The 27941-nt window shown below is 40.4% G+C and overlaps 1 protein-coding gene and 1 pseudogene across 3 annotated transcripts; one reads left to right on the top strand and one right to left on the bottom strand.

The window, feature by feature from the left end:
• Window positions 1-75: 75 nt before the first annotated feature.
• On the bottom strand, window positions 76-27668 carry LOC117779343 (zona pellucida sperm-binding protein 3-like). Of its 3 annotated transcripts, none has more exons than XM_034615438.1 (17): window positions 27536-27668; window positions 26767-26875; window positions 26469-26624; window positions 25807-25924; window positions 25458-25549; window positions 24538-24656; window positions 24286-24401; window positions 21864-22020; window positions 7461-7844; window positions 5952-6079; window positions 5159-5262; window positions 4861-5038; window positions 4200-4317; window positions 3852-3943; window positions 2932-3050; window positions 2678-2793; window positions 76-383 (listed from the first exon to the last, which is right to left on the bottom strand). In XM_034615438.1, exons 9-16 carry the CDS (start codon window positions 7818-7820, stop codon window positions 2705-2707), a joined length of 1188 nt encoding a protein of 395 aa, XP_034471329.1. In that variant the 5' UTR covers window positions 7821-7844; window positions 21864-22020; window positions 24286-24401; window positions 24538-24656; window positions 25458-25549; window positions 25807-25924; window positions 26469-26624; window positions 26767-26875; window positions 27536-27668; the 3' UTR covers window positions 76-383; window positions 2678-2704. The 3 variants fall into 3 exon arrangements, with proteins under 3 accessions (XP_034471329.1, XP_034471330.1, XP_034471331.1); XM_034615439.1 differs by having other exon boundaries at window positions 4939-5038; XM_034615440.1 differs by having other exon boundaries at window positions 7644-7844.
• Window positions 9151-19454, top strand: LOC117779338 (annotated as a pseudogene).
• Window positions 27669-27941: the final 273 nt, after the last annotated feature.

Below are 27941 nucleotides of genomic sequence, written 5' to 3'. Positions count from 1 at the left end.
GAAAATAGTAATAGAAATACAAATAAATAAAAAAGATACAACAGAAGTAATAATAATAATGCAAATTACATCCTTCTGCACCTAGTATATGCAGTTGTGTGAATACCTGTGGTACTATATGAAGCTTCCAGAGCGGTCTAAAACCCAAACATCCTCCTGGTACTGCCTCTGAATATGTAAAACACTTCTAGGCAGTACTGGGAGAAGTACAGTGGTAGACTCACACAGTTTTCAGGATCCTGACCACAGCATTTCCTCTGGCTGTCTGAAAGGTGTGTCCCTACAGTTCATAGGAACACCATGGTACTCCAGCAGAAGGTGGGTCACCATGTCTGCAGCTGTCAGCCCCTGTGCTGCTCCACACTCATCTCTTCAGGAAGTGTCTGAAAACAAACAAAGGAGAAACTCAGAGAAGGCTTTATTATTAGATCTATATTATGTTGGTTATATGATAATGTCAGTTATTAGGGGTCGTAAGCTGGAATGTTTTTTATCCCACATGTGTAAAACAATGACAAGATATTCCTGTAACATACAGTATTCATATAATTATTGTTCAGTGGTTTCTGAGACAGCTAATGTTACATTAACATTACTCAGTGAGATGTCAACACAGAGCTGTGGTATAAAAACACTTTGTTGTATTGTTCTTGTTGACATCAACGAGACCACGTAGTAATATAATAAAAACACAAACCTGTGTAGCTTCAGTCAGGTCCCAGTGGCTCCTCCTCCTCCTCCTCCTCCTCCTCCTCCAGAATCTCCCCCTTCTCCTCTCCTTACCTCAGTGCAGCTCTCAGCTGTTCGTGTGTAAACGGAGAAAACACGTGTCTTCTGCTAACGCCGTTTCCCTGTTATCAGGCTGAACGAGTCTGCCTGTTACGGTTAAATGATCATAAACACTGGTCTCATGCATCCCCAAAGCATATCCATAAAAATATTAAATCACATTTGCATCACTATGTGCACATATTCTATCACAGATAGAATACACAGATTACACAGATTTATTCAACATTTTGCCATGAACCAGATATATTCACTGACAAAATTCCTGAACTGTGTTAACGATAGATCCCTTTCACCTAAATCTTACACACTGAACCTTTAAGTTTAAGAAGCTTTTTATTAATAACTTGTGCAAGGCTGCCAAAATACTATACTACCTAATCTGTAATGTTGAAACTAAAGTTGGTTTACCTGGTTTCATCTGCTGGATAAACTCTTGCATGCCTGTGAGTTTACAACAAATGCAGCACACAATTAATCTAAAATATTATCAAAGCCAAAGTGTTGAGAATAATCAGAAGCACGATGGCCCCATAAATCACAAGTTTCACACTTGCATCGACCTGAAACACTGTCGTTGCTTGTGCCACATCAAATACTTAAGAGTAACTCCAACTTTACAACAATATTTAAACAGACGCATCCGAATATCTCTCCATTGCATAGATATGAATTCTCCTGACAGGTAAAACCACAAAGCCAAACAACGCCGAAATGTAACTGCTCAGTTTCAACTCTTCCATTCACAAAACTTCTGACCAACAAGTGATGAGGGAAAGGTCAGCATATTCCAGAACCAGTAAGATCCTCCGCGAAATACAATTGCTAATTACATCAATACAGTGGATTGTTCTCAGAGATAAAGATCATGAATAACTGACGTCCTGATGTCATGGAATAAGACACTGCGCCGTTAAAATCCACCAGGTTTCCCATTTGGTCTGTCACATTTCCTCTCACGGGACTAGATAAGGGTTTCTCCTGCAGACAGTGGAAGCAGAGTACAGAGAGTGCACGGCTGCGGAGCTGTCCCATTCTTACCCTGATGTCTGTTTATTCGACTTCGCTTGTTGCCTCCGAGATATTTTAAGTTCCATTGTGGTGCTTCAGCCTCTTTGTGGAAATTCCTCACGGGTTTGTTTTCATGGCTATTAATTTTAATGGCTGAATGAAAAACTACTCATTCTTCAGTCAGGCTGAAGCTACTACTTGTCGGTCTGATGAGACACATATTTACAAACAGGATTTCTATCAAGTCAGCTCACAGACACTTAACAGTGCTGCGCTAACTAAATAAAAACCACAACTGTGGCAGCTTGAATTAGTGGTTATAGTATTATATAGAAAAATGTAATCGTGGTTGTGAAAATTGGTTTGTTTTGTTTATTTCTCTTGGGGCGAAATAAAGCTTTCTCAAAATATGCATCTTCAGCTCAGTCAACGAGGAGCAGCACTAGCGCACTCTGCTGGCATACACATGGAAGTGTTTCACTACATGTAGACACAGTTACATTTAGTTTACAGAAACAAATTTGGGTTGAATCTTTTAGCTGACAACCAGAAAATGAACACATCCTTTGTCAAATCTTGCCTTTTCATTTCTCCTGCCAGCATATGCTGTTAGCAGTGGTGTATGGCTGTGGTGCATCACTGCTGTAAACGGCCTCCAAGGCTTCAGAGTAGTCAAAAAATAAATCCTCACATCAAGGGACTTTAAATGTGTTTAGAAGGAGGCTCCATGCATAAATCTGTAGAGCCAATGCTGTAGCAGGCTATTCATGCCTTTGAGCTCTGCATTTATTCACTGAAGGATTAGAAACAAGAAAAACAATAAGTGATAAATGCTTTATTGGACAACTCCCCAGCTCTCAGCAGTCCCTGTACCCACCTAATAGTCAAGTCGTGAAAATGCTCTTCAGTGACTGACTGACAGATGACCCGTCCAATGGGAGGGTGGCAGGGTGTGAAGAGGCCCGACTGTTGTGTCCGCCTCATGCGTCGTTTCTGTCACACACACACACACACACACAAACTAGTTCAGTGACATAGGCTTCACATCCATATACGTTGCTATGGCTGTCATCTGCATTCAGCACAACTGGTAAAAATGACGTCAAAAACGTGTAAAGTTCATGGGAAAACCTTTATGGGGTGGAGTCGTGTGGACAGTGTAGCCAATGTTCCCCACTCCAGTCTGTCTCAAGCAGTCGTCAGAGTCACAGCATTCGCACAGAGCCTGGTCCCCCTCTGTGGCACGCCACCTGAGTGACAGAGGGACATCCGGATAATACCTAGATGCATTTATATCAGTGGATCTTAAGATAAGACTAGTGCTGCACAATTTGGTGTACAAAGACTTATGCGATTATTGTGGACGATATTGCAATTGCAATATAATTCATTTTTTGCAGGAGTGCTTGGTTATCAAAGAAAATGCACAGTTGCTGATTATGTTTAATGCATATTTCTTGAACATCCATCATAACATGTATGAGGTCAAAGTATTTTTGCCAAGTAACAAAACGGAATGAACAGAAAAACCATGATGACAGTTCTTTACTGGTCTGGAGAGAGTGCACACCGCAATGAGTCCAATATAAGACAGGCTTTGTACAGACAATTGCAAGTTCACTCAACAATGGAGCGTACAAGTGTTGCATTATGGGTTGCAAGGCCGGTGAGTATTTTCAAGTCTGTCTATAGTGACTGTTTCAGAGATAGTTAATTTTGGCTGCAGGAGTCTCTGCTTGCTGCTGTCACATGTTCAGCTGCTACAGAGGAAATAAACCCATTAAGAGGGAAAACTAATTTTTAGCGCAGAAATAAACCAGAAAGAGAAAATTGATCACACAGCCACTGATTCTGTCACAGACGATGAGCTCAGCAGGACTGGAGAGTGACGATTGTTTATATCTGCACAGAATTAAACATTAAATCGCAGCTTTGTGTGCTTATATAACTGCACGGGCTATTGATGAACATTAGATTAATCGTGCAGCACTAGTTCAGACCAAAGCATGACGAACTGATTCAACACTGAACGTCACTAGATGCAGCCTAACCTGAATGTGGGCCTGTGGAAGAAGCAGGCTTTGTTCAGGTGGCTCTGGGAGTTTGGTTTCAGAGTGGCCCTCAGGTGGCAGCTGATGAACATCTTGAAGAACAAAGCCAAATGAATAAAAGTACATTTGATCCAGTATTGATTTCAGCAATGTGATAAATACACTTGTGCGTGATTAATCATAATGCAACTGAAAAGTGCTTGGCTGACAATGCACTGCTGTAGGATGAGTTCAAAAATAAGACAGATGAATTCCACAAATAGCATCTTTGTGCGAATATGGTTCCTCCAGTGTCAATTGTCATTTGGAAAATAATAACGCGACAACTGCCCAATGAGGTGTTGTTACCTGTTCCCCAGAATCCTGCTTGAAGTGGAAGGCTTGGACACTGAAGCACAACCGGTTTTCTTGCTCCCGCAGGAGGAATTTAGATGAAGACCCTGGTAATACACTGTCTACAAGACATCTGGAATGATGGAGAAACACATCTCATTTAGACATGATGATACCAACAGAGCTTTGCTTCCAAGCTGGTCCGAAACACTGAAAGATGATCATACTTGGCTGAGGATTCCACTCATTAGATTCAATGTGACATTTGAATTCTTGGATTAAGCACTTTTGTTACCTCTGCCAAAGAGGATTATGTTTTAATCTACAATTGTGTGTTAATCTATTATTTAGCAGCATTACACAAAAACTACAGGACGGGCTGCCACAAAACTTGGTGGAAGGATGCAGAATAAAATTCTGTTATTCGTGGATCTTGATGGAAAAAAAAATTGTTTTAGGGGATTGATATCTGTGTGTGTGAGCAAATTTGTGCAGATCCAAATAAAATTCATGATCTGGTGAATTTAAAAATAATTTCATCAGGGGACTGTTGGGCTTAGGCGTAGGTATGCGCTCTACAGAGAACCATTTTAGTTGTGTTGAGTTTAGTACTTTGAACCAGACACAAATGCATAGAATTTTGTTGAGGTTTTTGGAGCCAGAAGGACCGACTGACCCATAATTGGTGATAAACCTGTAGCTTGGCGAGGAGAGAGGGTCAGGCTTCAGTGTAGCAACACAGTAGTCCACATATACAGTGAGTAGAGGATGCAGCGGCGCCTCCACACTGGCCTCCAAAAACACTGCTTCCCCCTGCTGGTACACTGAGGAACTACGTAGAGAGTTGCAGTCATCTGTGTAAGGACATAACTTTTTTTATTTTTAGTCGGTTTCAATTTCATATTATTTTGAAAGAAATATTGACAGAGAAATCCTCCACTGATAGTCAAACTTCAGTGAGATAGAGTTTTCACCTGCCATGGTACGAAGGGAGAAGTGCAGAAGGCCAAATACACCGATAGTGGATGTCATGGGTTGCCAGGTTGGGGTTAATGCGTCTGCATTCACTGTCTGCTTTCTGTGCTTACAAAAAAACAAGGCACGGGTCATACAGTTAAAGTGCTGATGGCAGCTTATTACATCCCTTAACATTGATCCAATCCAGTGGTTCCCAAATGGTGTGCACACTGGTGTGCCGTGAAGTAAGCCCGGAAGCACCGTGGGATTTTGAGTGAAATGTACAAAATTATTATTGCTTCATGGCTCCAGAGTGCAGTGGAAACAGAAAAGAGTGAATACAGAGTTTCCACTACGGACCAACGCTGTAAAATCATGGGCGACGTTGATTCAGGATCAGAGCAGAAGCTGGTTTGTACCGTGTCGGAGTCTCTGTCTGAGGCCTCCCACCACACTGCTGCTGACCTGCGCTCACTTCACACTTTACACTATAAACACTCATCGCAAGTTACTGAACTGTGCTGACGTTTACTTTGCGTTTGTTTTATTTGCTCACAAGTTTATCACACACACACACACACACACACACACACACACACACACACACACACACACACACACACACACACACACACACACACACACACACACACACACACACACACACACACACACACACTACAGCTTTCGTTCTGAGATTTCTTTCTCATCCAGACAAAATGATTGTACACTGAAATATCCTAAACTAAATTGATACTCAAACGCTTCAAATGTTTCCACTGTACATAAACAATAATGCATCAGCCTCACCTGTTATAATGGCACTCAACAGGTATGATGGTTGTTGCTGCTCTAACTATTACACTGCCTGAAGAGGTCGAAATCACAGCAGGAAATAGAAAGAGCTGGTTGGAATACACAAGCCACTCACCATGAACCTGGAAAGTAGCAATAATATAGACATTAAAACAAATATATATGTCTATAAAAAAAATCACTGCATTATATTTAAATTTTTTTAATTGAGAAATGAATTGCTTTTCTGTCAATCACTGAAATTATGAGCTTTCACTTTCTTTTTTATTGATCCAATCATCTGAATAAGACACTCATGTAAACTGCACTGTCTAATTACCTTGACCCAAATAAGGTCATACTCAGAATAAGCAACAACTAAATTAACACATGGAACATTACGACTTTAGTTGCATTATGTCGACATCCTCCTCAGACTCCGCTGTAGCACGTAAACTGGAATATGAATGGAATATTCTATTAGCAACTCATGTAAACATTATAATGGGAATAATGTCTTATTCAGAATAAGGTCAATAGGCAGTATCACTGTCCATGAATCCAATACTGAGTGATCTGTTTCCCCAAATACATAACAGACAAGTTAGTCCAACAGAACCCTGCATGCAAGACCTCTGAGACCCCTTGGTCACTATGGGGCACAGCGCTGGAACCAACTGCCTGATGGTCCCTCCATTGCAATCTTCAGGAAAGGGCTAAACACATGGGATAGTTCTCCCAAAAATGAAAATTCACTCACTATCGACTCACCACTATGCCGACGGAGGGGTGGGTGAAGTGTTCGAGTCCACAACAATCATTCATCTTTTCAAATTCGTCTCAAAACAGCGTCATCTACACCATGTTTTTAGCCTAGATGTCCACTGTAAACCACGGAGGAACGAAGCTCCAGAGGCGAATATCTGAGGACATTTAGGCTAAAAACCTGGTGTAAATGACGCTGTTGAGTTCAATTTGATAGTCGGCGCTTGCGGACACTTGAAAGACACCACAGGACCAGTATGGAGGCATTTTGCTTTCGGTTGTTTGTAAAGTGTTTTGTGGACTAAAACGCTTCAGCCACCTCTACATCGGCAAAGTGGCAAAGTCGATAATGAGTGGATTTTCATTTCTGGGTGAACTATCCCTTTAAGGAAGCCATTTTGCAAGTTCATATCATTCTTGCATTTTATTCAATTTAAATATTTTCTCACTTCCATTTTACTTTTTTTTTGTTTCAAAATATTTGAAAATGTTTGTAATAATTGATCCTTTTTATTTCGTTCACCTCTTTTAATCGTTTTTTAATTTTTTTTAATCTCTTTTGTACTTCCCTTTTATTTTGTTTGAAAATTATGGCAACCTGTGCTTTGAGATTTGAAATGTATATTTGGTCTCAGTTGTTGTTTTTTCATGTGCCTGCGCAGCGCCCTGATTTCGGTGAAGGAAACGTGCTTTATAACTACATTCCCTCGCGTTTTTATCCGAGAGCTCAGACTTTGCCTCCGCGGCTCTCCCTCTTACTCTGGACTCGGCCCCACAGTCCCGCAGCCCCGCGGAGATGACCGCTGCCTCGCCGGTCATGAGTCCCCGCGGTCCGCACGACGCCTCCTGGCCCCGCGTCGGCTTCGCCCCGAGTCGAAGGTGCTCGCGTCTGAACGGGACCCGTCTCTCCTCGAGGAGCCGCCGCTGCACGGTGACCCTCACCTCCGCCTCTCCGCAGCGGATCTCGAGTCTGCTGCTGTCCCGGGTTCCCATGGCGAAAGAAGAGGCGCTCACCGACAGCGCGACCGCCAGAAAGTCGAGGTGGAGCCCGGTGAACTGTAGCAGGACGGCCATTTTCACACAGGCAGCGTGGTTAGCGACCGACGGCTGGAGTCGCATTGTCACAATCAGTTGCGCAGAGAACTGTGGGAAACACCGTCAGAAGTACTTCAGTCCCATTCATTCACCCCTCCATTAATTAATTCATTCCTCCCTCCATCCATTCATTCATTCATTCATTCATCTATGCATCCATGCATTCATCCCTACATCCCTCCATTCATCCATCCATCCATTCATTCCTCCCTCCATCCAACCATCTATGCATCCATCCCTCCCTCCCTCCATTCATCCATCCATCCATCCATTCATCCCTCCCTCCCTCCCTCCATTCATTAAACTATTCATCCATTCATTCATTCATCCCTCCCTCCCTCCATTCATCTATGCATCCATTCATTCATCCCTCCCTACATCCATCCATGCATTCATCCATCCCTCCCTCCATTCATTCATCTATGCATCCATTCATTCATCCCTCCCTCCATCCATCCATGCATTCATCCATCCATCCATCCATTCATTCATCTATGCATCCATTCATTCCTCCCCCCCTCTCTCCATTAATTCATCTATGCATCCCTCCCTCCATCCATTCATTAATTTATGCATCCCTCCCTCCATCCATTCATTCCTCCCTCCATTCATCCATCCATCCCACTTGGCACTGGGGTGGTATGAAAGGCCCGACCACTTGTGATCAATGCATTTGCCGACACAATATCCAATGTCTTGTGAGCTGAGTTGGCTGTTGTTTCATGGCAGAAACAGCTACTACAGTCTATTCTTTGACCTTATCATACATCATCTGTAAATGAATCATTGTATATCCTAGACAACGCCCCACGTACTACCTGAGAGGGACTGCTTTACATTTATGATCTTTCACATGCACTCACAATCAATGTCTTTGATCAAAGTGCTCTCCCAAGAGTTGGACTTTTTACCCTTTCCATTGCATGTCCTTACATAAGCAAAGCTGACATTCAACTTATCTATGAATCCAGTTTATCTTAAATGTATTGATGGTAAAGATGAGTTGCATGATACTGCAACATGTAGCCTTTCTTCATTGTAACAGTTGAATTTCATGAGTAGATGTTTCATAGCTTGTTTATTTTCTGCAAATTCCACCACATCTTCATGCCTGTCCCAGTCTCAGTGTATTCATGACAACTTTACAGTTCATTTTGATTGTGTGGGAAACATGTAATAAATATTGTAAATATTGTTTCCATGGGCTTCAACATTGATTTAAAAAAATAGGCAATGCACTAAGTGTGTGGCATTATTTCAATTTACTGCAAACCGTCCCTTTCTGGGAAACCATGTGACCGTGTCAAACTCAAAGTGAAAGTGGCTTGCTGAGGAGCATAAAAGGAGTGTTCTGCAGCGCATTATTGCATTGGCTCGTGTGGTGGAGAGAGGTGTTTTGTCTATGGTATCAGCAGAAATACTTCACCTGCAAAACCTGCGTAACTGCGAAAGAAAATCCTGGACAAAAGAATGCAGTCGTGCCATGGGTAAATTTCCTTCAAAGGTAGGTTGCTTATGACAGAGTTTGGTCGTTATATTGTTTAGTCAGTGATTTTGTCTAACATGTGCCTGATGGGAGGACCTGCATAACTACACCAATAACATAGCTTTGTTAGGAATTTATGAAAATTACTTATGTTTTTTTTCTTTTCGCGAGAATCATTGATGTGATGAGAGGGGTACAAAGACATTTTAAAGACTGTTGATGTAAATTATTACACCCCCCCCCCCCCCCCCCCTTCCTCCAGTCATGCTTGGGCCTCCTCCACTTCCTGTGGGCTGGGCTTAAAAGGCCACTTCCTGCAAGCTTCAAGCATTTTGCCCGGGGAGCTCACTGCAAACAAGTGTCATTGCAAATTAAAGAGAAACATAGAATAATTAAAGAAAAAGACAGAATATTGACCAACTTGTGTGCACCCAACTCAGAAAATTAACTGTCCGTTAAATAAAGAGGCTATGAACAAATAACTATGTGTAATGTTTTTACTGAAATGAAATGTAACAAAACTATACTAACACTGAGCTGATGGTGTAACCGTCACAGGAATGAAGCCTCACAGAATTGTCTTCTATTTTACAGTGAGAAGCACAAGTGAGAGGATTGAGAGTACAGCCACAATGGAGGTAAACAGCTAATCTAGTTATTTTGTGTTGATAAAAACTAATTCTATGGAAACACTTCACTATAAGCTAATGTGTATGGGATAATAAGTTGATTCGTCACGTTTGCAAATGTGTTTTTTTCATTTATCAAGGGAATGGGCGATGGAGATCCACCTGGTCATCATAACCTTGGCGCCAATAGAAAACCGCCACGAAGGTCAGTCTCATGCACTCTATTGTTCAGATTGAAAGGCACCATTTACTGTGCAGTTTGTAAGTAGTTTAAAGCAGTTATTAATATTTCCATCGTTAAAACTGTTTTTAACAGAGCAGAGCATTACTGTGAACACAACAGGCAGCCATGAAATTCTTGAAAACTATATGACTACTACTAAAACTACAGGGTTTATAGTTATGGGTTGCTGCACAGACAGTGACAAGTAGCACATACAAGGCAGGGCTGTTTAAATACCCTCACTTGCAAAGGTCATGGTAGTCCAGTGATTCTCAAACTGTGTGGCGCAGAGGCATAACAGGTGGGGCGCGCGACCGGGAGGGGAAATGTGAGGCGGAACTAATGTTTTGACGTCCGCATCTCTTTAACGGTGGAACAGTAAACAAATCGTTCTTTCGCCGTAGCCAGGGGTCGCAACCCGCGGCTCTGCAGCGGCTCTGCAGCGGCTCCTGTACAGTGTTGTGCATGTCGCGCATATTTGTCGCGAACAGTGAACTCACGTTCACGTTAATTTGTTAAATCATCATCGTATCAGGCCAGCAGTGAAATACCAGGAGCGGGAGAATGTGTGTGTGTGTGTGTGTGTGTGTGTGTGTGCCCCCAGACAGCGCACACACACACACACAGGCCCCGGGGCTCCGCCCCCCCCCCGCCCCCACTCATTCGCTCAGAGAGACACACACAGTGAGATCAGAGCTCGTTCACGTGAAGCAGCCGGTCAGTGACAAACAAGACACAGTGTTCAAAAACCAAGTTGAGAAGAAAGTACGATGAAGCCGATCTTGCTCTTGGGTTCACAGTGAATGAAGGAGGACATGAGGAGAGACCAGTGTGTCTTTTAGGTCTGAAAACTCTGGCAGCTGACAGAATGAGACCCAACAAATTAAGAAGACACTTGGAAACATTACACCCCAGTCACATGCATGTGTTCTTTTTGGTTGAGCTTTATCATGGTTGTAACAAAGTGATTATAATTTAATTTATTTTTTCTCTATTTTTGAAAAAGTACAGACTGATGGAGGAATGTAGTGATAAATGTCACCAAAAGTACTTCAATTAAGTTGAATTTAAGCAAAGTTATTGCACTATTCTTTGAAAAAAGTGGCAAATGTCACAAAAAGTTGTTTGAAAAAGGTTTTTTATTTGCACATAAGAAATTCCTGAAAGTAATGTGAATTTAATGTTCATGTGTATTTTATTTTATGTTAAACTTGGCCCATTTTGTCATAATTTTGTTGGGGCAGGGGAGCGGGTGGGGCATGAAAAATATTCTAGCTCCAAAGTGGGGCATAACAGAAAAGGTTTGAGAACCACTGTGGTAGTCTAACAACTAGTGGACAAACAGGGAACATGCTCTCCATTAGCATTTACAGTAAATGCCAAACCTGGCTATCTCTGAAGTTACGTTCCCATCAGTTACTCATTAAAGTTGGACCTCAGTCCACAGACAGTCCTTCTCTAAGAAGAACCTGTGTTTACGGCTAAATGCTGATGCAGCAGTGCTTGCTCAGGTTTTCTACTGAGGACATGATAGAAGATCACTATATTGAAGCGGGTGGAGGGATGACTGCACTTGGTGCTTTTAATGCAGTCCACTCGAAATATTAACCTAGATGCACAGGTCTCTAGCTGTTCAGTCTATTTACAGCTTTGGCCTCAGTTTTCTGAAGTGCATTTGACTGAGCCAAGACATCTGGTAGTGTAGCTCCAATAGTAGGCAGTTGTCCTTACATTTCACAAAATATAAACTCGTCATTAGATTGCCCAATATTGCACTGACTGATAGTCATGCTTTTCAGTGGTTTTAAGAGGCGCATCTACCTCAAAACCTTCTGCTGGCAACCTTAGCCACCTCATCATTGTTATAGCCACAGCCATAATACCCCAGATTTCTTCTCTGACATCATTTTTATTAGTTTATTGTGCGTTTGCAAAGTTGTTAAAATCAACTATCAATGTATGATCTTGCAAACCTGCCAAATTAGCTTGAACAACTTGAAATAGTTTCCTCCATTTCCAGTCCAGTATGTTCCTAGTGTCCATTACATTACATTACATATCATTTAGCTCAGTGATTCTCAACTGGTGGGTCGCGGACCCGTTTTCAGTGTGAATAGGATCAGTTTTGTTGGTTGTCATAGATTCAGTGAGTGAGTATTCTCAGCTAAAGCTACATAATTTGAGTCTTTTTGAAACTACTTCTCAATAGTTGGACTTTTATTTCATGTTTGTGCATGAAAGCACTGTTGAGTCTGTTAAAAAAGGCTGAAGTTACTGAATTGTTATGTATGTTGTATTACCTTGTGTCCTTAAGAAGCAATTTTGGGGTTTTAATCAAAATGCAGCTAATTGAGTGTAATAGGGAATATTTCCCTCTCTAGCATCGCCACCTGCTGGTCGTTTTGGTTTATCATTAAACTTGTTTTTTTGTGTTGGCATACTGTGATATTCTGTACTATCTCAGGTTCAAACTGCACCATCTTTCCATTAAATAAATTTGAGAAATTGAGAATTTTCCTCGATTTGGGTCGCGGCTTGTCATTAAGGGGTGATGGTGGGTCCCGAAGCCAGACCAGTTGAGAACCACTGATTTAGCTGATGCTTTCATCCAAAGCGACTAACAATAAGTGCATTATGAAAAAGGCTGCCATTACACTTATGAGTTGCACAAGAGAATTTCTAATATAGGGAGATGGTCCGCTCTCACAACTTCCTGGTTGTGGTGGGGGGCACTTGCAAGGTCGCACAGAATGTGTAGCCCCAAAATGTAACCTTCATGGAGTAAAAAAATAAAATAATTAACAATTCTGTCAATTTGCTTGATGTAACCTTTCTGCAAGTGTTAGTGACATCATGTAGCACGAGCGTCGCCATTTTGGTTTCACCAGAGCCTGCGTTTTTGTGGAACATAATTATTTACACCAGAGTTAGAAGCTTCTACTTTAGATGTACATTTAGCTGTCAAACACGATGATCCTCCCTTTCCTCCTTTACATGGCCATTTGACTTCATTTGCAATGAGTCACAAATCCTTGATCGACCAATCAGAATGTGAATGAAGAATGTTTGCATGAAATGGGCAAAATCCCAGTAGGAAAAAGGAAAGGATTTTAGAATTTGTTTCATTTCAATTTCAAGTCGTGTGTGGACCTTTTTGTCTCGAGGAAGGTGTAGATAATTCTTTTAGCTGTTAAACGTTATTCACTCCAACTGCCTCACAACTGCCCTCAAGGTCAATTGCAGCCAATCGAGTCTACAGATATGTGTTTGGTATTGATCTACTTGTTCAACTCTTGGCAAGAAAGACATAAAAACTCTATTAACTATTGTGTTAATATTGAGGTGCTGTGCAGTTGTGCCACATTATATTACGACAGTATCACTATTAAGATAACATTAAATACACTTTAACAAGGTTATCCAGTTCAGTTGAATTGTTCAACTTCACCTTTTTAAGATTTGTTCACCATAAGTCCAAGTGAATTGTGCCAGATGTAATGAAATTCCCTACATATTACCCATACCTATATATGACATTCACAAGAATGTGAAGTCACACATTGACATATTAAGCTAAAAAATGGGACTGGACCGGATTCAAAACATAACCCCTCTGTAGCTATATACATTAATATAACAATCTCTATTGTAATAATATATCATTTATAGATATCTGATTATTGACTTAAAAGGTACACTAGTAAAGGGGTGGAAAAATGTTTTCAGATCAAGAGTGGTTTCAGTTTTCTGTCCTTCCAAAGACATATATACATACTAACTTATTTAACACATATCATCCATACCTCCCTAATGCAAAGGGGAATGATCTGAATACCACTGGCCATTGTAATTATGGGTTTAATAATCATTGTTTTCATGCCCACAGAGACACAACAACAGACCTTGTTGGAGGATCTGGGCTTGAAGCAGCGCTACACAGAGAAGCTAACACTGAGCGAAATACTGCAGATTGACCTGAAGGCCATCACTGATGAACCTGCCAAGTGCAACTCAGATCTTCCATGGTATTTCTTGAAGAAACTAATGATGGTAATGTGACAGCGAGAGAAATAAAATCAGAATGTGAATCATCCAATGACGGAGCAACAGAAACGATTGAATTTGACTTCAGTAATCAGAGCGACATTACAGACTCAGGTGACAAGGTAAACCCCCTTGACGTAATCACTGCTCTCTTCCTGTGTTCTGATGGGTTTGTGCAACAGGAAATGGCCCTCAAAATGTCCATGTGTCAGTTTTCTGTGCCTCTCCTGCTTCCAGATTGTGACACAGAGCAGTGCAAACTCATGCTTTGGGCCATGAGAGACATTGTTAAAACGTACAGACCTCAGTCACTTGTACAATCCAAGGGTTTTACTGAAGAAAGAATTGTTCTTTCTGAAATCCCACTGATATCTTTTGTGAGACTGGGGGAATGTTCCATGTCCAAGTCAGAGATTCTCAATAAGCTTTTGAGCAATGACTTTTTTGTTCACAAGAATATGGAGTGTGGTGACACTCCAAGAAGAATATCAAATGGACTGACTGAAATAACTTGGTACCTTCCTTCTGGCAAAGAAAACATTGATATTTTCAGTGAGCCATTAGCTGTAGCTAACCTTCGTGGGGACATTGCTTCATTTGAAACTCAGTTTTCTTTCTTGTGTCAGACATCTGCAGCAGTGTTTGTGTTCTTTGACAATTTGGACCCTGAGTGCAAGCTGCTAACCAACCTCCACCACAAGGCACAGATGTTTTTGGTCGGTAACCAAGAAAGCAAATGCTTTAGTATGGATGCTCTAAAAACAGTAGCAACAAAGCTGGGCTTAACAAAAAACATCATTACAAAGACAAAGCAGAAAAATGATGCAGACTTTGTCAAAGGTTTGTGGAAAAAAGTCAACGATGTTATTGAGAACACAAAGGAGAAGATGTGCATTGAGAAGATGGCTGACATTGCCCATGAATTGGGAATCTTGGTTGATGAAGACTGTCCAGAGTGTCAGACTGCCAAGGAAAATGCAGATGCCATAACATCAAAAATTCAAAACATCCCTGACTACAAAGCCACTCAGCTTCCCTTGCATGGCGAAATATGGAAGGAATTAACAATTTTAGAGAAGGAAGGAATTTCGTCTTAAAAATCTTGGATCTGAAGACATAGAAATATACAAAGCAGGGCTTCAGGAAAAAGAAAGAAAAACTTCGGAAGAAACAGAGCTCTGAAAACATATCAGATGCCATGACATGCTTCATCAAGGCAATATCAAGCCCAGGCATAGAGAGACGTTATTTCCTGAAATGGATGCGAATGAACCTTGATAACCTGTCTCGAGAAAAACTGTCTGGCCTCAGGAAGCAGTACAAAGAAAAATGCAAAGATGCTGAGAACAAAGAGGCCATCAAAGTCATTGATAAAGAGCTTTCCAGCAGCTCACTGGGAATTGAACACTTCTTCCGTGAAATGGGTCAGATTTATGAAGCTTCAGTTTCCCTTCCAGAACAAGATCAGTCACGTAAACAACTACAGCATCTGCCAGAAATCTGTGCAGGATTGTTGCTTGATGGATTTCCCCTGGAGCTTGTAGATGGAGATGCATCCAACATACCTCTCACATGGGTGAGTGATGTTCTCTCTCAGCTCAATGAACTGGTGTCTCCAAAGAACAAGATACTGGTCGTCACGGTTCTTGGAGTTCAGAGCACAGGAAAGTCCACTCTTCTTAACACCATGTTTGGAGTGCAGTTTGCAGTCAGCAGTGGCCGATGCACTCGAGGTGCTTTTATGTTGCTCATCAGAATCAATGAAGATGTCAAAAAAGACCTTGACTGTGACTTCATGGTCATCATTGACACTGAGGGCTTAAAGTCAGCAGAGCTTGCACAACTGGATGATAGCCATGAGCACGACAATGAGCTCGCAACACTTGTTGTGGGGCTGAGTGACATCACCATTATCAATATTGCAATGGAGAATTCCACACAAATGAAGGACATCCTACAAATAGTTGTGCATGCGTTTCTCAGGATGAAAGAGGTGGGCAAAAAGCCTAAATGTCAGTTTGTTCACCAGAATGTGTCAGATGTTTCAGCCAATGAGAACACCCAAAGAGAGAGGAAACTGCTCTTGGATCAGTTAAAACGAGATGACACAGGCAGCAGCCAAAATGGAGAAGAAAGAAAAGAACACCTGCTTCACTGATGTCATGGAGTACAACCCAGAAACTGGGAACTGGTACATTCCTGGACTCTGGAATGGAAACCCACCAATGGCACCAGTCAATGCAGGGTACAGTGAAGCTGTATATCAGTTCAAGAAAAACATCACCCAAATACTAGGAAAGTGTGAGTCCTCTGCTAATGACATCTTGAAGTTTAAAGAGTGGATGTCAAGCCTGTGGAGAGCAGTGAAGCATGAAAACTTCATCTTCAGCTTCAGAAACAGTCTAGTGGCTGATGCATACATGAGGCTATGCACAGAATTCAACAAGTGGGAATGGGAGTTCAAAGAATCCATATACAAGTGGATAACATATGCTGAAACAACCATCTCAAATTTAGGAACACCTGCTTCCAAATCTAAAATAGTTGACATGAGAGAACTCATCTTGAGTTTGAAAAGTGAAGTCTCCACAAAGCTGATGGAATTGGAGAAAGAGCTTCTTGAAAAACTGAAAAACTATTTTGAGCAAAAAGACGGCCATGTCCATCTCGTAGAAAGATACAAAGAGGACTTTGCAAACAGTGCAAGGAGTCTTCGACGAGACATGGAGAACTCTGTGTATAGTCAACTCACAGCAGCGGCTGAAATCAAACAGGGACAGACAGAAGTTCAAAAAATCAAGGAAAATCACACAAAAGAAATTGAAAGAGCAGTGTTTGCACTGATCGATGAATGTCGAAAGAAAAACATCCAGATGAGAGATGAAGAACTGAACCAAGAATTTGATAAGATGTGGAAAGAAACAGTAAAGAAACTGTCTTTTTCCAAACAAGTGCCAACAAATGTCTTCACCAGTGTCTCCCACTACTTAAGAACAAATCTCTCACCCAAAGGGGGTCATGCATGTGAATTGCTGAGTAAAACAAAACTGCAAGATTGTGGCAAAACGCCTTTCATATATAAAGCCAAAGGAATACTTGAAAAAGCTAAAAAGGGGGCGAGCAATTGGCTACCCATTCAAGATCCCACAATCAGGGTACAGAAGATAGCTGACAACATCATAGCTGAATGCATTCAGTATGTGAAGGAAAAAGGGAAAACAGATGCACCTGAAGCAGATGCAAAAAAAACTAAAAACTACTCTGATGCTTACATCCAGGAGATCCTTCGCATTATTGATGAGAGGCTGCAAAAGCATGAGGATGTAATCGTAGAAATTGAGTTTGAAGTTTCTCTAAAACTGCACATCTGTGGCATTGCAACCAGACACTTTCAGAAAATGCACGAAGATTTCCTAAAGGAGAATGACCCTTACGTATGTCTGAAGAAAAACAAAGAAATGTTTTGTGATACTTTCAAAGATGTGTTCCATCAACGGGACCAGAGCCAGAAGAAGGCAGAAGAATTCACCAAACAATGTTTGAAGCCTGCAGTTGAAAACTTTGTCTACAGTAAACTGGGTCCTGCTATCATTACTGAAATGAGGAAACAATCACAGTTCATCACAAGAGTCTGCTCCCAGTATGACATTTTACTGGATTTGCTCTCAAAGCATAGCTTTAGGGAGTACGTACGGTACATTGGCTCATATGAGGTATATGTAAAGGAGTGGATACTCGACCAAACAGTGAAACACTTATCAAAAGATTCTAAGATGTTTGAGCTAGTGGATCCGCATCTTGACTCAAGTATCAGAAGCATAAAGGCTGCAATCCACAAGGCCACAAAGAAAACAAGTGCTGACTTGAAAACATTCATTAACAACTTCTGTCAGGAACTTGGTGATACACTGGTCATTTCCCAGGATGCACTTGGTGATGTCATGATGCTGAACAAAGCAAACCAGGAACAGTTTGCTCACTGGTTCACAGAGTTTGTGAATAAAATGGAAGAAGCTCTGAGGCAAGAGTTTAAAAGAAGAGACATCCAGAGTATACTTCAACATCTTGATGTCAAGCCCCAGAATGAGCTTTTCACCCAAGTGATTGGATGTGGTAAACAGTGTCCCTTCTGTGCAGTGGCCTGTGTGTGTGGAGGTAGTAACCATTCTGAGCATGAGGCTTCACTGCATAGGCCACAGGGTCTGAATGGATACAAGTGGGAAAAAACAAAAAAACTAGTCACTGACATATGCTCGTCATCTGTGGTGAGTGACAACCTATTTCGTTGTGGTGCTACTAAAGGTGAATGGATCTCTTACAAAAAATACACAGACATCTTCCCAGATTGGAAAATTCCTCCAGATGGAAGCTATCAGGCATCAGACTACTGGAAATATGTAATGGCAAAGTTCAATGAGGAGTTTGCAGTAGAACATGGTGCAAAGCCTGCTGATATTCCTACAACCTGGAAAAATATCTCACTTCAACAGGCAGAACAGAGTCTCAAAGAGTCATTTAACATCAACTGAGAGACAACAAGCTGTCTGATTAGAGAAGTGCACATCCTCCTCATTACACTGATTCATTATCCTGTCATGGATAATTTGATCCATTTGTGTTCACCTTTATCTGAGAATGTTTTTACGTCTTTAACAAAGTAATCTGCTTTAACTCTGTGTTGATGAGCTCACTGAAATACAGTCTGATAGTCTGTGTACATTCTAGGAGCACATGTTAAGAAACATACCAAATGGATTTTAGGATTTTGTTTGACATAACATCATTATCTTGCCTCGAAAAACATCCACGCAAATAATCAAGACAGAAATTGTTGGTTTTTCTTTTATCAAATTTAATGTGAGATGCTATTTTTTGTTTCTATGACAATCCTGATGTCAAATATTTACATATATTGTCTCTTATTAAAACATGACCATGTCTGTATGTGGTATCATCCTTATCAAACAGGATTTAAAAAATCAGAATTTAAAAATCTGTTCCTGTTCCTGTGATGTATCTAATGTGAAATATTTACATTTCCAATGTAGGAAAATATTAAGTGTATATGTCAATATGTTGTTGAGTTTTTTTTCTCTTTAAATTGAGCACAATCTTTTTATTTTCTCCCTCAGAATGAAGGGTTTCTTTGTTTTGAGTTTTATCTTGTGGTAACTATTTACACTTTGAAAGGAATTAAAAGATCATTCACTCCATTTGTGGTGTTGTCAACATGTACGGATGAATTACTCAATTAAACAGATTCCATAAAGAAACAATGGCAGTGCTCAGCATGTATTCTTCAATGTTCCCCAAAGCACAATCACAGCATACAGAACACAACAGGAATACTATCACCTTTAACTTTTCTTTTTTCAAATTACTTTTTCATATCTACAGTCATAGGATTTGTGTAGGTTTGCTGCTGTGCTAAATCGGCATTTACTGTCATGGGTTTTTATTCACAGTAATGGGAACGTGACATCCAGGTGAACCTTCTAAATTTACTAACCAGTCTGATACATTCAGTCGCTTTTTTCTCACAGGAGTAGAAAGTAAGCTTTAGTTACAATTTTCAAGTTTCAGCAAATCAGTTCTGATTTTGCTGGTAGGTCTACAGGGTGGCTCTTTTTAAAATCTCATCACATGAAGCAGACTTATTTGAGATTGTGTAATACATCAAGAAATATCTCAGAAATGAGAGCTCTCTCTCTCTCTCTCTCTCTCTCTCTCTTTGATTTCTGCCCTTCAACATCCTTTTCTTACACCACACACCCTCAACACTGACTTTAATGACTGCTACAGCTCTTTGTGTTTTTCATTTGCTTTGTGTTGACAGTGTGCTTTAAAGGAGGTTATTGTTTCTCACCCACCCAACAGCAAGGTGTGTCATAAGCTTGGCAGGAAAAGGTCAGTTACAAAAGATGAATATTTAATGTGTTACATTAAGTCAGGAAACCATCAAGCCAAATAATTTTCACAACTATATATTAGAGTCTCCATAGTTCAAATGCAACAACCTATAAACACTCCATTAAATACAGTTATTGAATCTGGTAATCTTATTGTATTGTGGAGTGATAAAATCGATGTACTTTTGTATGAAAACAAGCAGCTAGTTTGAACCGGTAAATGAGCTGAGCAACATAATCTTTTATCTACTTCAGGATTTCTGCAGTTTACTACAAGATCAATTTAAAGTAGCAGTGTGTAAGATGTCTAAGGATTTCTAATGCTCTCTTTGCACAAAACGGGATATAATCCTCATATCTAAGTTATATTAACTCTGTAGTGAGCCTAAAATAAAAACCGTAACGGAAAATACCTAAATAATAATAAGTAATAAACAATAAATGTAGCACTGAAAAACCAAAGGAACGGCTGCAGGCTTCATCTGAGAAGTGAAAGTGAAAGTTAAAGTGAGGCGTGGTGAAACAGGAAATGAGGATAAACAACTTGTTGTCTCCACGATGGAAAACTACTGAGAGACAAAGAGTTTCTGACGCTGAAGTGTCCAGTTTTCTGTTGAACAGGTAATTTACCACATCAATATAAATTCAATCTGTTGTTAGATAGATTAGTTTTATTACTATGCACCAGAAATACAATGTTAGTGAACTTCCCACCACCTCAGGATGTGAAATTATATATTACAGGAGGAGACAACTGTGTCATGTATCACTTTTTTTCTTAAGGTTCTTTTACAGCTTTCTGACCCTGATACATCAACTCCAACGAAAGAAAAACCCTTTTCAGATCCAGCTTTGTTGAGCAATGGAGTTTCCACTGGAATTAATATTGCAATGTTTATTCTCTGATGTTTTATTGTCAACAAAAAGTTTCTTTCTTCCATTCTTTGTTATTTTCTCTCCTTTCTGACTGCCATTTCACCATATCTATTAAAAAAAGTTTGAAATGCTTTAGTATTATATTTTTGTTGTTTCCACAGCTTGCATTTGAAATAAATCACTCACATCCACAGTCCATGTTCAAAGTTGTTAACATGTATATCAGATATTGAATGGTTGAAAACCGGAATTTCAGCTTCACAAGTCTTTACAAATATATATATTTTTTTTAAATATGCATTTTTATAAATATAGTCTTTTTGTAACTCTTCTGGAATACAAACCCTGTAAGTCATTCTCATATAAGCATTACTTTTGCCAAACTGGATATGAATGTCAAATATTATATTAATAAGTATTGTAACTGTTTTCAACAGGACCACTATTCGTCCTTGAAAAGCAAAGCTGAATCATGGTGCCTTTCACGCAGACCAACCTGTGTAAAAAATCTGTTTATGTATATAATATAAATACAAAATTAATACAGCAAATCTGTTTAATGTCCCTTTTATTATTGCAATTTTCATTACAGTGTAAACCCAATTGAACAAATATTTATAGTGGAAAATATGAATATATTCATAAAACAATTAACAATTTCAAAGCAAATGTGTGAAAATAGTAATAGAAAAACTAATAAATAAAAAAGATACAACAGAAGTAATAATAATAACACAAATGATATCCTTCTGCACCTAGTATATGCAGCTGTGTGAATACCTGTGGTACTATATGAAGCTTCCAGAGCGGTCTAAAACCCAAACATCCTCCTGGTACTGCCTCTGAATATGTAAAACACTTCTAGGCAGTACTGGGAGAAGTACAGTGGTAGACTCACACAGTTTTCAGGATCCTGACCACAGCATTTCCTCTGGCTGTCTGAAAGGTGTGTCCCTACAGTTCATAGGAACACCATGGTACTCCAGCAGAAGGTGGGTCACCATGTCTGCAGCTGTCAGCCCCTGTGCTGCTCCACACTCATCTCTTCAGGAAGTGTCTGAAAACAACAAAGGAGAAACTCAGAGAAGGCTTTATTATTAGATCTATATTATGTTGTTATATGATAATGTCAGTTATTAGGGGTCATAAGCTGGAATGTTTTTATCCCACATGTGTAAAAACAATGACAAGATATTCCTGTAACATACAGTATTCATATAATTATTGTTCAGTGGTTTCTGAGACAGCTAATGTTACATTAACATTACTCAGTGAGATGTCAACACAGAGCTGTGTATAAAAACACTTTGTTGTATTGTTCTTGTTGACATCAACGAGACCACGTAGTATATAATAAAAACACAAACCTGTGTAGCTTCAGTCAGGTCCCAGTGGCTCCTCCTCCTCCTCCTCCTCCTCCTCCTCCTCCAGAATCTCCCCCTTCTCCTCTCCTTACCTCAGTGCAGCTCTCAGCTGTTCGTGTGTAAACGGAGAAAACACGTGTCTTCTGCTAACGCCGTTTCCCTGTTATCAGGCTGAACGAGTCTGCCTGTTACGGTTAAATGATCATAAACACTGGTCTCATGCATCCCCAAAGCATATCCATAAAAATATTAAATCACATTTGCATCACTATGTGCACATATTCTATCACAGATAGAATACACAGATTACACAGATTTATTCAACATTTTGCCATGAACCAGATATATTCACTGACAAAATTCCTGAACTGTGTTAACGATAGATCCCTTTCACCTAAATCTTACACACTGAACCTTTAAGTTTAAGAAGCTTTTTATTAATAACTTGTGCAAGGCTGCCAAAATACTATACTACCTAATCTGTAATGTTGAAACTAAAGTTGGTTTACCTGGTTCATCTGCTGGATAAACTCTTGCATGCCTGTGAGTTTACAACAAATGCAGCACACAATTAATCTAAAATATTATCAAAGCCAAAGTGTTGAGAATAATCAGAAGCACGATGGCCCCATAAATCACAAGTTTCACACTTGCATCGACCTGAAACACTGTCGTTGCTTGTGCCACAACAAATACTTAAGAGTAACTGCAACTTTACAACAATATTTAAACAGAAGCATCCGAATATCTCTCCATTGCATAGATATGAATTCTCCTGACAGGTAAAACCACAAAGCCAAACAACGCCGAAATGTAACTGCTCAGTTTCAACTCTTCCATTCACAAAATGTCTGACCAACAAGTGATGAGGGAAAGGTCAGCATATTCCAGAACCAGTAAGATCCTCCGCGAAATACAATTGCTAATTACATCAATACAGTGGATTGTTCTCAGAGATAAAGATCATGAATAACTGACGTCATGATGTCATGGAATAAGACACTGCGCCGTTAAAATCCACCAGGTTTCCCATTTGGTCTGTCACATTTCCTCTCACGGGACTAGATAAGGGTTTCTCCTGCAGACAGTGGAAGCAGAGTACAGAGAGTGCACGGCTGCGGAGCTGTCCCATTCTTACCCTGATGTCTGTTTATTCGACTTCGCTTGTTGCCTCCGAGATATTTTAAGTTCCATTGTGGTGCTTCAGCCTCTTTGTGGCTATTAATTTTAATGGCTGAATGAAAAACTACTCATTCTTCAGTCAGGCTGAAGCTACTACTTGTCGGTCTGATGAGACACATATTTACAAACAGGATTTCTATCAAGTCAGCTCACAGACACTTAACAGTGCTGCGCTAACTAAATAAAAACCACGACTGCGGCAGCTTGAATTAGTGTTTATAGTATTATATAGAAAAATGTAATCATGGTTGTGAAAATTGGTTTGTTTTGTTTATTTCTCTTGGGGCGAAATAAAGCTTTCTCAAAATATGCATCTTCAGCTCAGTCAACGAGGAGCAGCACTAGCGCACTCTGCTGGCATACACATGGAAGTGTTTCACTACATGTAGACACAGTTACATTTAGTTTACAGAAACAAATTTGGGTTGAATCTTTTAGCTGACAACCAGAAAATGAACACATCCTTTGTCAAATCTTGCCTTTTCATTTCTCCTGCCAGCATATGCTGTTAGCAGTGGTGTATGGCTGTGGTGCATCACTGCTGTAAACGGCCTCCAAGGGTTCAGAGTAGTCAAAAAATAAATCCTCACATCAAGGGACTTTAAATGTGTTTAGAAGGAGGCTCCATGCATAAATCTGTAGAGCCAATGCTGTAGCAGGCTATTCATGCCTTTGAGCTATGCATTTATTCACTGAAGGATTAGAAACAAGAAAAACAATACGTGATAAATGCTTTATTGGACAACTCCCCAGCTCTCAGCAGTCCCTGTACCCACCTAATAGTCAAGTCGTGAAAATGCTCTTCAGTGACTGACTGACAGATGACCCGTCCAATGGGAGGGTGGCAGGGTGTGAAGAGGCCCGACTGTTGTGTCCGCCTCATGCGTCGTTTCTGTCACACACACACACACACACAAACTAGTTCAGTGACATAGGCTTCACATCCATATACGTTGCTATGGCTGTCATCTGCATTCAGCACAACTGGTAAAAATGACGTCAAAAACGTGTAAAGTTCATGGGAAAACCTTTATGGGGTGGAGTCGTGTGGACAGTGTAGCCAATGTTCCCCACTCCAGTCTGTCTCAAGCAGTCGTCAGAGTCACAGCATTCGCACAGAGCCTGGTCCCCCTCTGTGGCACGCCACCTGAGTGACAGAGGGACATCCGGATAATACCTAGATGCATTTATATCAGTGGATCTTAAGATAAGACTAGTGCTGCACAATTTGGTGTACAAAGACTTATGCGATTATTGTGGACGATATTGCAATTGCAATATAATTCATTTTTTGCAGGAGTGCTTGGTTATCAAAGAAAATGCACAGTTGCTGATTATGTTTAATGCATATTTCTTGAACATCCATCATAACATGTATGAGGTCAAAGTATTTTTGCCAAGTAACAAAACGGAATGAACAGAAAAACCATGATGACAGTTCTTTACTGGTCTGGAGAGAGTGCACACCGCAATGAGTCCAATATAAGACAGGCTATGTACAGACAATTGCAAGTTCACTCAACAATGGAGCGTACAAGTGTTGCATTATGGGTTGCAAGGCCGGTGAGTATTTTCAAGTCTGTCTATAGTGACTGTTTCAGAGATAGTTAATTTCGGCTGCAGGAGTCTCTGCTTGCTGCTGTCACATGTTCAGCTGCTACAGAGGAAATAAACCCATTAAGAGGGAAAACTAATTTTTAGCGCAGAAATAAACCAGAAAGAGAAAATCGATCACACAGCCACTGATTCTGTCACAGACGATGAGCTCAGCAGGACTGGAGAGTGACGATTGTTTATATCTGCACAGAATTAAACATTAAATCGCAGCTTTGTGTGCTTATATAACTGCACGGGCTATTGATGAACATTAGATTAATCGTGCAGCACTAGTTCAGACCAAAGCATGACGAACTGATTCAACACTGAACGTCACTAGATGCAGCCTAACCTGAATGTGGGCCTGTGGAAGAAGCAGGCTTTGTTCAGGTGGCTCTGGGAGTTTGGTTTCGGAGTGGCCCTCAGGTGGCAGCTGATGAACATCTTGAAGAACAAAGCCAAATGAATAAAAGTACATTTGATCCAGTATTGATTTCAGCAATGTGATAAATACACTTGTGCGTGATTAATCATAATGCAACTGAAAAGTGCTTGGCTGACAATGCACTGCTGTAGGATGAGTTCAAAAATAAGAGCGATGAATTCCACAAATAGCATCTTTGTGCGAATATGGTTCCTCCAGTGTCAATTGTCATTTGGAAAATAATAACGCGACAACTGCCCAATGAGGTGTTGTTTACCTGTTCCCCAGAATCCTGCTTGAAGTGGAAGGCTTGGACACTGAAGCACAACCGGTTTTCTTGCTCCCGCAGGAGGAATTTAGATGAAGACCCTGGTAATACACTGTCTACAAGACATCTGGAATGATGGAGAAACACATCTCATTTAGACATGATGATACCAACAGAGCTTTGCTTCCAAGCTGGTCCGAAACACTGAAAGATGATCATACTTGGCTGAGGATTCCACTCATTAGATTCAATGTGACATTTGAATTCTTGGATTGAGCACTTTTGTTACCTCTGCCAAAGAGGATTATGTTTTAATCTACAATTGTGTGTTAATCTATTATTTAGCAGCATTACACAAAAACTACAGGACGGGCTGCCACAAAACTTGGTGGAAGGATGCAGAATAAAATTCTGTTATTCGTGGATCTTGATGGAAAAAAAAACTGTTTTAAGGGGATTGATATCTGTGTGCGTGAGCAAATTTGTGCAGATCCAAATAAAATTCATGATCTGGTGAATTGAAAAATAATTTCATCAGGGGACTGTTGGGCTTAGGCGTAGGTATGCGCTCTACAGAGAACCATTTTAGTTGTGTTGAGTTTAGTACTTTGAACCAGACACAAATGCATAGAATTTTGTTGAGGTTTTTGGAGCCAGAAGGACCGACTGACCCATAATTGGTGATAAACCTGTAGCTTGGCGAGGAGAGAGGGTCAGGCTTCAGTGTAGCAACACAGTAGTCCACATATACAGTGAGTAGAGGATGCAGCGGCGCCTCCACACTGGCCTCCAAAAACACTGCTTCCCCCTGCTGGTACACTGAGGAACTACGTAGAGAGTTGCAGTCATCTGTGTAAGGACATAACTTTTTTTATTTTTAGTCGGTTTCAATTTCATATTATTTTGAAAGAAATATTGACAGAGAAATCCTCCACTGATAGTCAAACTTCAGTGAGATAGAGTTTTCACCTGCCATGGTACGAAGGGAGAAGTGCAGAAGGCCAAATACACCGATAGTGGATGTCATGGGTTGCCAGGTTGGGGTTAATGCGTCTGCATTCACTGTCTGCTTTCTGTGCTTACAAAAAAACAAGGCACGGGTCATACAGTTAAAGTGCTGATGGCAGCTTATTACATCCCTTAACATTGCTCCAATCCAGTGGTTCCCAAATGGTGTGCACACTGGTGTGCCGTGAAGTAAGCCCGGAAGCACCGTGGGATTTTGAGAGAAATGTACAATATTATTATTGCTTCATGGCTCCAGAGTGCAGTGGAAACAGAAAAGAGTGAATACAGAGTTTCCACTACGGACCAACGCTGTAAAATCATGGGCGACGTTGATTCAGGATCAGAGCAGAAGCTGGTTTGTACCGTGTCGGAGTCTCTGTCTGAGGCCTCCCACCACACTGCTGCTGACCTGCGCTCACTTCACACTTTACACTATAAACACTCATCGCAAGTTACTGAACTGTGCTGACGTTTACTTTGCGTTTGTCTTATTTGCTCACAAGTTTATCACACACACACACACACACACACACACACACACACACACACACACACACACACACACACACACACACACACACACACACACACACACACACTACAGCTTTTGTTCTGAGATTTCTTTCTCATCCAGACAAAATGATTGTACACTGAAATATCCTAAACTAAATTGATACTCCAACGCTTCAAATGTTTCCACTGTACATAAACAATAATGCATCAGCCTCACCTGTTATAATGGCACTCAACAGGTATGATGGTTGTTGCTGCTCTAACTATTACACTGCCTGAAGAGGTCGAAATCACAGCAGGAAATAGAAAGAGCTGGTTGGAATACACAAGCCACTCACCATGAACCTGGAAAGTAGCAATAATATAGACATTAAAACAAATATATATGTCTATAAAAAAAATCACTGCATTATATTTAAATTTTTTTTAATTGAGAAATGAATTGCTTTTCTGTCAATCACTGAAATTATGAGCTTTCACTTTCTTTTTTTATTGATCCAATCGTCTGAATAAGACACTGTCATGTAAACTGCACTGTCTAATTACCTTGACCCAAATAAGGTCATACTCAGAATAAGCAACAACTAAATTAACACATGGAACATTACGACTTTAGTTGCATT

This window comes from Hippoglossus hippoglossus, chromosome 18 (genome assembly GCF_009819705.1).
Source record: "Hippoglossus hippoglossus isolate fHipHip1 chromosome 18, fHipHip1.pri, whole genome shotgun sequence".
Taxonomy (NCBI): Eukaryota; Metazoa; Chordata; class Actinopteri; order Pleuronectiformes; family Pleuronectidae; genus Hippoglossus; species Hippoglossus hippoglossus.
The sequence above is the reverse complement of the archived record's forward strand: the minus strand, read 5'-3'. Positions and strand labels throughout refer to the sequence as shown.

What these genes read in the sequence shown, in the direction of transcription:
- LOC117779343 (XM_034615438.1), bottom strand. Translation starts at nt 7,820, where the DNA reads ATGCGACTCCAGCCGTCGGTCGCTAACCACGCTGCCTGTGTGAAAATG. An exon ending in CTCCCTTCGTACCATGGCAG is followed by an intron (nt 5,039 to 5,158) that starts GTGAAAACTCTA and finishes GTCCTTACACAG; the next exon opens with ATGACTGCAACTCTCTACGT. An exon ending in CACGACTCCACCCCATAAAG is followed by an intron (nt 2,794 to 2,931) that starts GTTTTCCCATGA and finishes TGTGTGTGACAG; the next exon opens with AAACGACGCATGAGGCGGAC.